At 37.6% G+C, this 13,216-nt stretch overlaps 2 protein-coding genes across 2 annotated transcripts in view; both read left to right on the forward strand.

The window, feature by feature from the left end:
• Positions 1-3,765: 3,765 nt before the first annotated feature.
• hprt1l (hypoxanthine phosphoribosyltransferase 1, like) lies at positions 3,766-9,355 on the forward strand. The gene is made up of 9 exons (XM_036575476.1): positions 3,766-4,023; positions 4,629-4,735; positions 5,772-5,955; positions 6,445-6,510; positions 6,618-6,635; positions 7,239-7,321; positions 7,847-7,893; positions 8,505-8,581; positions 8,676-9,355. Exons 1-9 carry the CDS (start codon positions 4,006-4,008, stop codon positions 8,721-8,723), a joined length of 648 nt encoding a protein of 215 aa, XP_036431369.1. The 5' UTR covers positions 3,766-4,005; the 3' UTR covers positions 8,724-9,355.
• Positions 9,356-9,997: 642 nt separating this feature from the next.
• wwox (WW domain containing oxidoreductase) overlaps positions 9,998-13,216 on the forward strand; it is a 216,056-nt gene continuing 212,837 nt past the window's right edge. The window contains exons 1-3 of the mRNA XM_036576233.1: positions 9,998-10,213; positions 10,484-10,548; positions 12,295-12,352. Of these exons, the coding sequence (XP_036432126.1) occupies positions 10,107-10,213; positions 10,484-10,548; positions 12,295-12,352 (230 nt within the window). The 5' untranslated portion in view covers positions 9,998-10,106. The remainder of the gene's footprint in view (positions 10,214-10,483; positions 10,549-12,294; positions 12,353-13,216) is intronic.

The raw sequence follows: 13,216 nt of genomic DNA on the forward strand, positions 1-13,216 counted from the left end.
GTAAGAGGCCTTTTCCATGTCAAACTTTTTGGCGAGTTTGTGTCCTGTGATTAGTAAGTAGTGACTGAAAGTGTTAATGCCAGGGATGGAAAACTAAAACAAGGGAGATCCAGTTGCTTAGAGTTTGTTCACTGTTGATTGTCTGTGCCTATATGCACAACTGGTTTAAGCAGCGGCCTGTTTAGGCTGAGTTTCAGGATGGCCAACTGGGCTATGCACATGCATGCCCATGACAATGTGTACAGTGTATGTCAGTTTTGTGTGTTCAGTAGAGGCAAATAGAGCATATTAATCTTTGTACTGTTGTTACATGAAGATTGATCCATGTTTTTATATTAAATGTGTTAGATGTACTTTTCCAGTTGGGCACTAGCTGCTGGAAAGAAGATTTATTAATGTGAAGTGAGGATGGGTCATTGGTTCTTTCATTTATGTTTGACTTAGTAAATGAAGTTGTACAGGGTTCATTTTAACACGTTGGCGTAGTGGTGCTGCATTGTTTACATAAATAACCATTGTTATATCATTTGGACTAATTATTAGAACATAACTCATACCCTGTGGCTTTACTCCTGGTCATGGATAAATTTCGTCCCTTCCCCTTTTTGTCCGAATTAGCACTCTTATGTCTTCTTGGGAGACATTTTTCATGAATATTCTGGCTGTGGCTTTTTACCAGGTAACAAGTAACACCACTCATGTGTGTTGGTCACATATCTTTATTTCACCCACATTCATGTGTGTTTACGGCGGCCCGTTATTTTGAAGAACTAGGAGTTATTTGCAGCATTTTCATTTCTAAAGGCATTTTTTGCTTTGATGAGTCATTTTGTTGAAAGATATGTAAATTTCTCCCAAATTCATTCGCTCTATATGTTAATTATTTATCTTTGGACTATTTCCCTTATTTGTCTGTCACTGTATAGTCATTTATTTTCTAATTATGTATTTAATACAAGCCCTGTAAAAAGAAGCCTGTCTTTTTAGTTGTGGTGTTTTTCCTCTGTGTGACATTGGTTTGTAGTACATGTGCTGTCTTTGTAGTAAAGTGTATTCTCTCACCTGTATTAAGTGAGCCATACATACAATATTTTTGTAAGACTGAAATTACTAAATGTACTATGTACATTTTAAAACATTTGAATTTTGTGTCCCTCCTGCAGTACTGTACTTCATACATCATGTCAAGGGGAAGTGAATGATGATAGTGCTTTTGTCCCCATCACTGTGCTATGAAACAGAAGTTCTGTGTGACTTGTGGAGCTCAAATCCTGTCAATTTAAGACCTGAAAAAGGAGAAGTTTTTACAGAGTATATAGGCTAATGATTTGGAACGTGTGTTCCATACAAAGCCATATAAACAAAATAGTAGCTCTGATTTCAGAGTGAAAGAATGTGTTTTTACCTCATGATGTAGAAATATAGATTCACACTACATCTAACTAAGGACCAATTAAGATGACATCTCCTTTTCTCTCACAATATGGCAGCAGAACTCTTTTTGTGGATGAAATATTTATCTGTGAGTTCTTGGTTTTTGAGTACCAATGTTCCAGCTTAGGTCAAAGTGTCATACTGTATGTGTAACAGAAAACAAGCAGAAACAGAACAAAAGCAGAACATTTCTGCGCAATCCATCGTTGTAAGAACTACTTAAACTTTCATTAGGTTACGCAGATATTTATTCTACTCTCCATTGTATTGTCCTATTTTTATTGGAAGTACTTTGTGCCTTTGCAAGCCGTTCCCCCTTACTTCTCAAGTACCTTTGTAACTAATTACACATTTTGGGGTTTGTAGTTCAACTTTAAAGTGATCCAAAAGTTCAAAACTGCAAGATTTCTAATGATGTGTATAGTTGTCTCGTCTAGGTGTTGTTTACAGATCCATCAAATGCAGAAACTGAGTGCATTTGAGCTTTATATCATGAAACTGCTATGCAGCTCAAACATTTATTTTCTTTTTTCCACCATTTTTTTCTTTTTTTTAACAATTGGTTATTGCCTCTTGAGATTTGCCATAACAAGGTACAGAACATAAAAAATGATATTCTTTTGATTGTTCTCATCTCTCTAAAAATAAAAAAAAAGAAAAGGCATGGTGAAGTAACGTATGTGAAATGGTTTCTGACAACAATCTTAGAGCGCTTACCCCACTCACCAGCAGTTTGTGTGCTTTGTGTGTATGCGTGTGAATGTTTGAGAGTGCATCTTACTCATTTTCATTTTTCATATGCATTTTTTACTATGGTTTGCTTTTGTTTGATGTGAATAATATTCTTTACGTTTTGAAGTCATAGGGATAACCGTTTACTTTTTACTTCTCTGTCTAAGTATCGTGTGAAGATTCATGTGAAGTAACATTTAACATAAATATACTTGTATTTTGCTTTAAATCAGTACATTTGTATACTCTTGCAGTTATATTTCTGTAAAACGTGCTGCTATCTATATGAATAAAGATAGATCTGAAATTCTTGTGTATGTGTGTGTTTGGAGGGGATCTGTACATGAATACATGGTACAGCACTTTATTCCTCTCATCTTTAGTGTTAACAAGTAAAACAATCTCAAAGAGTTGAAAATAGTGTTTGAAGACATGCTGGCCAGTCATGGTGCACTTAATTAATTAATGGGTTAATTGACTAACCTATAGCGGTACAATCTTTTGCTTACCTTTAGAGTAAAACAGTAAATTGATCTTAAAAATAGAAGAAAATAGAGGCTGGAATCATAATGTTTGGGATGATTATGGCCAGTCAAGTTGCAGTTAGTAAGTATGTTTTTTAGTTACTTAAGGGCCCATATGGAAAACCAACCTTTATAACTGCTTTTTTGGAAAATAATAGTTTAATGTAAAGGTTACATTTTCAAAACATGCCATTCATTTCCCAGTCCACACAGCCTGTTTTGAATTTAGTGTTTTTGTGACAAAAACCTATACATATATCTCCTTTTCACAGGATGAATACCTAGATAACGTGCCATTCACGCCGAAGCCCCCCATGAGTGGTTCTCATGGGGGACTTTGGCGACCAGTCCCCTGCAAATCTTTATTGAGCCCCTCATAAAGATACAAAACTGCACACCCTCGACTACAGACGTCCAGAGAGGCCATGAGCTGTTGCTATAATCTTCTGGATTGTTATCTTGAGATAACAAGTTAAATATCTTGTGATCTCAAGATAACAACACAAGATACTTTATCTCAAAATAACAACTTTTGTTATCTTGAGATCACAAGATACTTAACATTAGGAAAACTTCGTCACAGGTACGGAAGGTGAGGATGTGAATTTATAGGGCGTCAGACTGGAAGAAGGGGGGTTTCAGGCATGTTCATCCCCTCCAAACTCCACTCCAACTAGCTACATTAGACAGACTAATAACATCAGGCCTCATTCACTAACCGTTTTAAGAAGAATTTTTTTCTTAACCAACTTACGACCAACTTACGCAGTTTTCATGAAGATTCCAACATTCAGCAATGTCTTCTTATTTGGGATTTGTTCTCAGGTAAGAACAGAACCTACAAACACTCAAGAACACGTCATGAATCTGACGTAGGACCTTTCTCAAGAACAGTTTTAAGGAGAAACGTAGGAACATATCGGTGAACGAGGCCCAGTGTAATTTTTGTTTCCTAATGAGGGATGGGTCCTAGATACGCCACTGGGCAGATTTTATTTTTGGGTGAACCGGTCCTCTAGCCCTAACGCAGTGCATGCGCGCACGGCGCTGAGGGTCTTGCTGCACTGCGCGGTGGGAGAGGAGAGTTTAGAGCAGCAGGTCGCTGCCACTAAATCAGATTAATAGGCAAACTGGATTGTGACGTCAGGGTTTAAAACTGCGGGCGGCGTCGTCTCGCGCTGTTCGTGCTGGAGCGGCGCTGTGTGAAGGAAGGCTCGAGCTGCTTGCTCTCTCTGCATGGGCAAGCATGACTCCATCAGCAGCAGCAACAGCAGCAGAACCGTAGAGCAGCTACTCCAAAGACAAGCCTCTGACGATGGCCTCCTATTTGGAGGTAAGATGCATTTCATACATATTGTGTCTGAGCCTTGTAACTTCAGTAGGCAGTGTGGGATGTATGAGATGTGCAGGCCAGCTTTGAACGCTGGCTGGCTGCACTGCCCGTTCCAGCACTGTAGTGTTGTGGACGGAGCTAGACTTCTCAGTATATTTATAGACTACGCAAAAGCCACGCGTTTGTCTCACAAGAGAGCAGCTGCTAGATTTCTGACGTACACCTGCATTTGATGGTTTCACCATGAGCAGTATGTAAAAATGCTACCCACCTTTCAAACCTGTGATAATCAGGTTGAAGTGCAGGTTGAAGGATTGGTTTGGTTAGAGCAGCAGTTCGGCCCATAGCCTACCTGTTAACCATTGAATGCACCCTGCTTGTAAAGTGAAGGTGTGTGGCCTTTTCTTTTTCTGACCTTTACTTAAACCTACATTGTCTTTCTGCACTATTTGATGATAGACGTACACTTAAGGGGCCTAAATAAGAGTTGGATCAGTAGCCTAAACAGTATTTCATGCCTATTTTGGAAGGTAATCTACTGTGTGCATATTTATGAGGTTAGAAGTGATGAAAAATTGTAATTCTAATTTTTTTTTCCTTTGCAGATACTTGATGATGACAAGGGTCATGAACTGAGTCTTTTTTGTGTACCCAAACACTATGAAGAAGATTTAGACAGTGTTATAATTCCCAATGGTCTTATCAAAGATCGGTGAGTTTTCTTGTAATATGACGTTGCTTCAAGTAAATCTTCATTTCCATCAGTCCTAAATTAAATTTGATTCCTTTTCCATTTCCATCAGTCCTACATTAAAGGTGATCCCTCTTTTTTGCTCCTTAATTATGCAGTTAAGATGCAAACAAAGTAATTCAGAGTGGTTTGGTGTGAAATTCTCCCTTCTAGAGAAACTTACCAAGTCAGAATTGTTCACAGTGGTGGTGATAGGAACCAGACGTCTAAAGAGTTTAATGTCTCTAAAAGCTCCCTTTACAAAAAGTTATTACATGAAATGGTTGAACACAGTGCTTGATGCCTGACACACTGTTTTATGATTTGGTTTGGGAAGGTTTTTTTGGCCTAAAATGTGGAGGGCTGCATGCAAGGCAGCAAAATAAAGCAAAATAATCCCCAAACAAAACAGAACTCAGAAGTCACATGTTGGTTCACTTGTAGTTTTGTACAATAAAAGATGGCTTTTTTTTGTGTTGTAGACATCATGACCCCTGGTTCCTATCACCACCACCATTATAAAAAAATGAGTCATTAAGTTTCTCTTCAATTAACCATTCACATCAAACCAATCTGGATGACTTTGCTTATGCCTGTGCATTTGAAATATGCAGAATTTTTGAAAAAGTAATTGAATTCCCCTTTTAAGATATTGTGTGCTTGTTGTGGTGATCTGGAAACGCACTGTTGTGCAGTGATATGATTCATCCCTGCTGGGTTAATGTCCTGGCCGTGGAGTGACCGGGCTTGTCAGAAGACCTTGTGTTCATACAGTAAATTTAGTTAGTGGTGTGTGAGTGGTGCAGGCACTTGTTTGCAGGACCACAGGATAAGCATGTGATTTGAATTCTGCATTTCTATCGATTTGTTAAACAAATTTCCTCGAGGATCCCCTCCATGGACACAGGATCCATTCTCTTAAAATTGTGCATGCCATGTATATTTGTTCATTGAAAGCTTCCTTGATTTAGTTTTGCATGTTGCCTGTACAGTGTTTTTTCTCCTGATTTTCCTCTAGGACTGAGCGGCTGGCCAGGGATATTGTTCGTGATATGGGAGGACACCATATCGTGGCACTGTGTGTACTGAAAGGAGGGTATAAATTCTTTGCAGACCTGATGGATTACATTAAGGCACTGAATCAGAACAGCGATAAGTCTGTGCCGTTGACTGTGGATTTCATTAGGCTAAAGAGCTACTCAGTGAGTGCCACTATTAAACCTTTCCCTCCATTCACACACATTGAATGAACGTGCCAAATGAGTGTGCTACAGCCTTCTCTGATATTAGGCATCGCAAAAGAAACTAGCTTTCTGCCTTTCTTTGATGTCTTAGTGGTCTATTCTTTACTGGTTTGCTTAAGTATGTCGCTGTACCTGTTTGTGACTATTATAATTACAGTCATATTGTTCTAAGTTAAGACTTTGGACACAGTGTATGGCCTCTCTATGTTTCTGTTTCTATGGTGGAGAAAAACACAATGGAAGCAAATGAATATTGCTTCAGCACTTCACTTCATTCCCCAGTACTCCCATTACTTAAAGCTGATTTTCAGTACATAGGAAAAAAAGTTCTCTGGCACTGATGTAGTGTATTTAATATATTGTAGAAGCTTTAGGCTTGAAAAATCAGTGTAATCGTTTCTGACTTTCTGTTTAAAAATAATGGTGCTTCCCAAAATCTCTTCTCAGAATGATCAGTCAACAAACTGTGTAAAGGTTATCGGAGGAGATGAATTATCTGCTCTTAGTGGAAAGGTGAGTTTTGCTTTTATTGCATCTGTGCAGTATATCTGTAGTGCTTTAGACAGTCTTTGTGGCCTCTTGTCATGTGTTAACTATTCTTATTTTGTCACCCTTTACAGAACGTGCTTATAGTCGAGGTGAGCCTCTGTGTCATTGTAAATGTCTATCTGTTGTATATATTTGTATGAATTGAAAAACACTCGTCCTGTGTCTGCAATGTTACTTTTGTTTTTGAAAAGAGTAACACAACATGTAATGGGCAACACATTTTATTTCTCTAGTAAAGGTGATTATTATGATTAATGTAGCATTGGTATTTCTTCTATGTGTAAAGCTCACTCTCAACAATGTATATCATGAAGAAAAGGAAAATTTTTGTTAGCGGTCTGTAATGCGTTTTGGATCAAAACCCTTTAAATATTGGCACCATTTTTGCCAAGCATTGATCAAGTCTAGCCTAGAGCTAAAGTGCGCCGTTAGTGGGGATTGTCCTTTGAATACTTTTTGGTCTCGAACTAGGCTTAATCTTTGCCTGGAAAATCAGTGTCTGTAGTTGGCATATTTGAACTTGATGTCAGAAAATGCCATTAACTGAATAATGTGTATTCATAGTATTCTGAACTTTTTAGAATGGAGAAAGCTTGTGCTCATAACATAATACTGAGGTTCTTGATTTGCAGTACTATATTAAAGATATGTTAATCACCCATCCTAAGTGCTACCGTTTAACTATTTTTCAGGATATTGTAGAGACAGGACGGACCATGGAAACACTGCTAGCATTATTAAATGAATGTAATCCCAAAATGGTCAAAGTGGCCAGGTAAGGGATCATTGCTGTTGTACTGACGTTTGTGGTGTGTTTTTGTTGGACGCCTTACATATCACATCTTTCCATTGGAGTATAGTGAAAACTAAAGAATGTATAGAACTATAACATTTCTGCAAATCCCTCCCTGTTCCTATTTGTGTCCCTCATTTAAAGTCCCAATGTATAGACACAAATCCACTCTGTACAATATGTGAATTTAAAGTCACATGAGTCACTTGAGCCATGTGAGTCACATGACCATTAGCAGATGGAACGGGTGAGGACAGACTAGATACTGTGCATTAATGGCTAAATGGCTCTCCCCCACTAGAGTCTAATGTAGATATCTGATGTTTGTCTGAGTGCTGCTGAAGGCGTGTTATCACTGGACAGCAGTATGGAAGCATTCTTTGTTTATTGCTGTAACTTATCAGAATATCCATAAAAGTTTACCGTGGTGTCATTTATGTGTGTTTATAGCTTATAACACCATCAGCATCATATATGTATTCATTACACTGTTCTGCTCAATTTCAGCCTACTTGTGAAAAGGACTCCAAGAAGCTCAGGATACCGTCCTGATTGTGAGTTCATTTCTCAAAGTTCTGTGTTCATGTTGAGTTTTATATTTGAGCTTTTTGTGTGGGATCTACACTGAGGAAAGACAACCCTCTGCTCATGCTGTTAGACATGGTACTTGGACACAAGCTGATATGTCCGTGCTTGAAGTGGTTATGCAATGCTTTTAGCAGGGTGGAGGCTGATAAGCTCTTTAGGCCTGTCCTAGAAGCACAGATGTTACTGTCCTCTGACCTCTGCTTTTAGCTTTAGTATTGAAGTGGAAGAGGTTCGTTATCAATCCACCCAACTAGCCGTTAATGACCTGCTATTGTTTAGTGTATATCAAGAGTGATGTTATTGCATACTTGGTGGTGTGAGCCTGTTTGGCCTTGAGTCAATTTTGACACAGTAAAAGGTTTGGATCACTGAATGGTTGACGTAGGAATTATTTATTTATGTATTTTTGTTTGTACAATTACCCATACTAAATAATTAAACAATGTAGCATTTGTGGTGTGAATTGAACCATAAGGTCACTTACTGTTGTGGATAGTCTACACTAATCAATTTTCACACACTTTCTTTGTTGAAAATTAGCTTTTATTTTTTTTTATGTATTGTGTCTTTCTCTCAGACATTGGGTTTGAGGTTCCTGATAAATTCTTGGTGGGATATGCTCTGGACTACAATGAATATTTCAGGGATCTGAGTGTAAGTATTTTAGATTTGTGCCAATGTTACCTGCAAGCAAAATATGATTTCATGGATGTTTTAATGTATGATTCTTTTACTTTATTTCCCTCAGCACATCTGTATACTAAGCGACAGAGCAAAAGAGAAGTATAGAGTATGAAAAGAATCTGAAGTGCTGGACGCATGAAGACTAAGACCACTGTGAACCTTCCCTTCTTGGTGTGCTGGTTATGAAGAGTTATTTTTCTACATTCTTCATTTCTATGTTTTATCAAAGAAGTATGAACTCATGCAATGCAGAGAAGAAATAAGAAATGCCCAAACATGGTGCTGGAGAGATGTAGAAAATGAGTAGAAAACTAGAAAATGAGTCATGATTTTGTTTGGAATCAGTAGGCCTTGTTTTGATTTTATTTTATTGGATTATAAATATCACAGGTATAATGATATTATAGATTATAAATTGTGTTTTGCATATCTTTTTATTTATTATTTCTACTGAGGCCTTAGGTGTACTTAAACATTTTTATGTTATCAATGGCACTTTTCAGTGATGTGGCAGTGTCTCAGACTTTAAGGTCCAGAGAAGAGGAAATGTAAGACATTATTTGGAGGCAGTGCAGAACTGTACATTTTGTTGTTACCTCTAATAAATCTGTACAGTATTTTATTCATGTCATGAGAAACAGTGTAAAAGTGTGCTTAATTGTGTGTTGGAGTGGAATGTTGGAATGGTTTGGTATTGATGCCAAGCTTTCCTGGAATTACTGCAATAAAATAACACTAGTGTAATTTGTAGACTAAATTATTTATAAATGAAACTATGGGTGAGTGTCCTAAACTTGATCATCAACTGGCTCTGCTAGCTGGAATGGTCTACCAGCAATTATGAGTGAGGTCTACAAGAAGAACTCCTAAAGTCCAAAGGAGAACACAAAAATGTGTATTTTTGTACATCAGTCTATTTTTTTTTATGTATTAAAGCTGTCTTTGACTAATTCAAGTGTAGTAAAGGAATAGTATAAATAGTAAGTATAAATAGGTCAAGAGATCCAAAAGGCCAAAGGAGAAATGCGTACTGAAAATGTATATTTTTATATGTCTTTGTTTTTTGAGTTTAAATCAGATAAAGCAGCCTGAATCACACATTCTACATTCATTTCTAGTGAGCAGAATATAGACAACTGAAGCATAGACTACCAAATATAATAACCATTTTTATAACTAAGCCTCTTTTCAGATTTATTTGTTATGACGCACATACCTGAGGTTGTCGGATTATGTACAAGGTTTTTTTTGTTTTTTTTTAAATTTGTTTAATTTCATTGTGAGAAATTTGAATCTGCTCTTGTTTTAACGTTCCTTGTTTGAGCGCCGCTGCCTACAAATCCCAGCATACTCCTCCGCTACTACGTCACTGTTGTTGCGGAAGTGCTAGTGCAGAATTAGAGAGTGCTGCTGTTGGTGTCTTATTCTCGGTGGAGAGTGATTTTGCTGTGTGACACAGAACTCAGCCACTCTAACAGAGAACGTTCACCTCGCAATGGCTGCTCTCAAATACGCAGGAATGGATGACACGGACAGCGAGGACGAGCTCCCTCCCGGCTGGGAGGAGAGATCCACGAAGGATGGCTGGGTTTACTATGCCAAGTAAGTTAGTTTACACTGACCGCCTCCTGCTTCCTCTCAGCTTTGACAGACCCAGCAGAGCTGCTTCATTTCTGTTCAAGCGCGAGTCAGTGTTGACTTATTTCACACACCTTTCACATCTGCATAATCTGAAGCGTCTGTGGTGTACCTATACCTGTAATGTCATTTTAAAGACGGTTCAGAAGGATTGAGCCCATGACCCCAAAAGCGTACACTTCTGCTGTTACGTCTTACAGAGCAAACTTGCAAAAAACAGTTTGTCTTTTTCAGCCACGAAGAGATGAAAACGCAGTGGGAGCATCCTAAAACTGGGAAGAAGAAGCGCTGTGCAGGAGGTTAGCATTGAACTCCAATACACAATGATACAGTCTACAACTGCACACACTGAGCACCCCTGGCCAAATTCAATATTTTGTTGATTTCTGAGGTGAAAAGAAGTAAACATAATCTCTTCAGCAGACTATTTTTAAATACAACATTTAGAGAAAAATTTAATGCACAGTTACGTTATATATGATTTGCTTAACAAACAGAAAAACTAGTAAATTGGCAGGTGCAAAGGTTTGGACCCTTAGTTGTAAAGTCTCAGAACTTAATGAGCTTGTTAGGCCTTAATTGACTCTTTAGGCAGGGGAAGAATTGGCATTATGAAGTTAAGCTTGTGACAGTTCCAGAGCGTGATAAATTATCTGACTTGTGTTAACTTGTGTTAACACAACAATGTGCTGCATTAAGCGGCTGGTTGAAGATCTGAAAATGAAGCTAATTGATATAAAAAAGATATCTAAGTGGTTCCAGCTCGATATTTCAACTTTCCAACATGTAAAAAATGGCAGTTATGGAGAAATGTGGAAGTCAAAATAAGATCTGGAAGACCAAGAAAACTCATATAGAACTGTTTGTATATTGCCCAGAAAGGCAAAGCAAAACCCCCACATGACAGCAAAGGACCTGCAGGAAGGTTTAGCTGACACAGGAGTGGTGGTGCGCTGTTTTTCTGTGCGGTGTTGCTTACACAAACTTGAACTGCATGGAAAAGTCATCAGAAGGAAACATGACCTGTGATCTCATCACAAAGGTCTATGTCTTAAGCATACAAACATCATCTAGACAAGTTAAAACGTTGGAAACAAGCGCTGTGGACGATTCAGTGAAAATCAGAAGAGCAGCATTTGATGGGGAAAAAAACACTACATATCAGCATATTCTGGAAGCAAATGTGACACAATCAAGAAACTGAAGTTAAAAACAGAAAGCTTGTACAACAGGACAGTGATCCACAACATACCTCAAATCCAGTGTAAACTGATAAAAGATATACAAGCTGAAGCTTTTGGAATCTCCCTCACAGTCCCCTGACTTGAACATAACTGCAAAACTATGGGTAGATTTTAAACATGCTGTGTATGCAAGACAGCCCAAAAATACCACGTAAATAGAAATGTTCTGCAAGGAAGACTGGGTGAAAATTTCTAACACAAGAATAGAAGGACTCCTGGCTGGCTACAAAAAGCATTTGCAAGCTGCAATATCTGCCAAAGGGAGTGTTAAAAAGTATTGTAGGATTCTTAGTAGGATGTCCAAACTTTTGCACATTGTAATTGCACGAATAATGTTATTTTTTTGCCTAATTTTGAAGTTAATGAAATATAACACTCTGTGCATTAACATTTGCAGAAAAATATTATTTTCTTAAAAGTTTTCTACAGAGATTATTATTTTTTTTGCTTTAAAAATGCACAGAATATTTCATTTGGCCAGGGGTGCCTAAGCTTTTGCAAACAACGATATGTCAAGACAAGCTATGCCTTGAAGCACCGAAGAGTTATAAGTGTAGTTTATTCCCTCATTGCACTGTGTTCAAGAGTCCATGAATTCTGACTGTAGAAGATTAATCAAAATAAATGTAATTATTGGAATTACAGCCTAAAATCTAAGTCAACCTATTATATAAATTTATAATTTCTAAGTGTAATAATATATACAGTGGATGAAATGAAACTAGTGTTAATGGTGAATTTTGGTTCAATTTGATTGTTTGGTTTGTTTTCACTAAAAGATGGTTGTGTGCTTTTCTGCAGATCTGCCATATGGGTGGGAGCAGGAGACGGATGACAAGGGGCAAATCTTTTACGTTGAGTGGGTTCTGCACCTCTTACTAATTTATTTATTTATTTATTTATTTTTTGTTTATTTATTTATGTATGTATGTATGTATGTACGTACTTGGCTAACAACCACCCATAGTCAAGTATGTTCAAAAATATCCAGACACCCCTTCTAACATTTAAGCAGAAATGTTGGATGAGCAGATGTCTACAAACTTTTGAACATTTATGACTGGTTTCTCTGACATAGATTAAGATTAAGATTAGATTAGTCTTGGACTGAATTGGTGCACCAAAAGTGCTTCATCAATTGAAGTTGTTTTATTCAAGGCTTAGGCTTAATCTGGGTTCAGGAAACAGGCCCTTAATGTACTTAAATGTCAAAGGGAAATTCCACCAATTTTTCAAAAGTTCTGCATCATTGAATAACTAGGATGTAAACAGTTAGTGCGTTTACATGCACTTAATAATCTTATAACTGCAGAAAATCAGATTTTGTCAGTAATCAGATAATGGGAAACTCCAAGTCTACATGATGACAATAATCAGCTTTCTGCTTTGCAACCAGCCAATAAACTCACAGAAGACATGACGTAAACATAATGTAAAACTCAAGCTTCATGTTCTGGCTTTTTTTTTTTTAAGACATTGTGACAGTTTACCTGAAGCTCTGAACATACATCATCTAGAAGATGAGGAATATCTAAATCCTTCATTTCGTCAAGCATATAGTGGGTTTCAGCGTCGCTCCAAAAGTGTTTTGCTGCCATCTCCTGGCAACACTGCCTGCTTATTTCCGGTACTGCTGTCTGTTTTGCACTTGCGCAGACTGATTATTGGCCTTATATAGCTGTATAGACCCCAAAGAAACCTTAATTTTTCAAATTTACCTGTA

The sequence above is a fragment of the Colossoma macropomum genome, unplaced genomic scaffold (assembly GCF_904425465.1).
Source record: "Colossoma macropomum unplaced genomic scaffold, Colossoma_macropomum, whole genome shotgun sequence".
Taxonomy (NCBI): domain Eukaryota; kingdom Metazoa; phylum Chordata; class Actinopteri; order Characiformes; family Serrasalmidae; genus Colossoma; species Colossoma macropomum.

Excerpts from the sequence above, each read along its gene's own strand:
- hprt1l (XM_036575476.1), top strand. Across the intron at positions 7,894-8,504 it reads CTCAGGATACCGTCCTGATT|ACATTGGGTTTGAGGTTCCT; the intron begins GTGAGTTCATTT and ends TCTTTCTCTCAG. Across the intron at positions 8,582-8,675 it reads AATATTTCAGGGATCTGAGT|CACATCTGTATACTAAGCGA; the intron begins GTAAGTATTTTA and ends TATTTCCCTCAG.